Raw genomic sequence first — 1,574 nt, forward strand, 5'->3', positions numbered from 1 at the left:
CAAGGCAATTGAGGTTGATGGTATCTCATATGAGGTCTGGAAGCATAAGGATCAAGCACTCCATGCTCAGTTTTACGAGCTCATTGTGTGCTGTTTGGAAAAAGGCGAACTGCCACCAAATCTCCGTAATGCAATCACTATCACCCCATAAAGAACAAAGAAGTAAAATCAGATTGTTCAAATTATCGAGGTATTATCTTGTTCTCCATTGCTGGCAAAATCTTGGCAAGAATTCTTCTGAACCGATTAGTACTCATTACCTCAGAAAAACTATCTGAAAACCAATGTGGTTTCAGAGTTAATAGGAGTACCACAAATATAATACCTCGATAATTTCAAATACCACAAATATAGTATTTGTTCTCCACAATTGCAAGAGCAACTCAAGGAACAGAACAAAGGATTCCATATAAGTCTCATAGACCTCATCAAAGCTTCTGACACTGTGAGCAGGAAATATCTGTGGCAGATCTTGGGACGATTAAAATTATCTGTCTCCGTAAGTTCCTCAAAATAAAATTATCTTATTACATGAGGATCAATGAGGATCAGAAAACGGCATTCACGTCCGATATCGTACCGATGGAAGCCTATTCATTTTGAGGCGACAGAAGGCTCACACTAAAATCCTAAATCACTACTCCGCGAGCCGTTTTTTGTTGACGAGGTCGACCTTGTTGCTTACACAGAAGCAAACTCTGCAGCGCTTAACATCCTGTTTTGCGAAGACCATTGGGCTTTTCCGGCTGGAAGTGAGCTTGAAGAAGACAGAAGTTCCCTACCAACCTGCGTCTCAGGAAGTCATCCGTCCCTCCCCCTCCCCACATTAACACAAGTAAATCGGAGATTAAGTCAGTCCAATAGTTCTATCTAGGAAGCATCATTTCCTCGGACGGCATAATCGACAAAGAGAGACAACAGATTGGCAAAGGCATACAGAACTTTCGGAAAACTCTATAAAAGATTGGCGCAACAAAAAAAAAAAAAAGAGAAGTCAAAGATTTGTGTCTATAAAGCCATTGTGCTGTCTATTTTAGGTGGATCTGAATCATGGTTAATCAATCGCTACCAATTGCGACTCCCAGACGGTTCCACCAACGTTGCCTCCGTACAATCCTAAACATCCATTGGTCTGACTATGGGGCTGATTTTACTGTTCTTACACGGGCAGCGGTCAGAGTACTGAGGTCATACTACTAAGAAGGCAGTTGCGCTCGGTGAGCACATTTCCAGGATGGATGATCACCACCTTTCTATGATTGTGTTATGTGGTGAACTTGCCCTAGGCTTCCGCAAAAGAAGAGTCCCAAAGAGGAGCAAGGAGAAGCACAAGATGCCCTGAAGCAATACCTCAGCCATGGCCATATAGGCTACCATCAATGTCCACTCTGACCTCAAGTTGGGAGACAATCATTCATATCGCCTCTGCTTCCTTTGAGAATACAAAAAGAATCAGCTTTGAGGACAAAAGATAAGCAAAAAGAATTGTATTTAGCCAATACCGTACTAAAAAAGACCTTTCCGTTGTGCCTTTTGCAATCGGACTTGCTAATCTAGCATCGGTCTTTTTAGTC

The 1,574-nt window shown here is 42.1% G+C and overlaps 1 protein-coding gene across 1 annotated transcript; it reads left to right on the forward strand.

Moving 5' to 3' along the window:
* Positions 1-1,050: 1,050 nt before the first annotated feature.
* Positions 1,051-1,392, forward strand: LOAG_15447 (hypothetical protein; the record flags this gene model as incomplete). The annotated part of the gene is made up of 2 exons (XM_003150938.1): positions 1,051-1,187; positions 1,287-1,392. 2 exons carry the CDS (start codon positions 1,051-1,053, stop codon positions 1,390-1,392), a joined length of 243 nt encoding a protein of 80 aa, XP_003150986.1.
* Positions 1,393-1,574: the final 182 nt, after the last annotated feature.

Source organism: Loa loa (assembly GCF_000183805.2).
Source record: "Loa loa unplaced genomic scaffold supercont3.49, whole genome shotgun sequence".
Lineage (NCBI taxonomy): Eukaryota > Metazoa > Nematoda > Chromadorea > Rhabditida > Onchocercidae > Loa > Loa loa.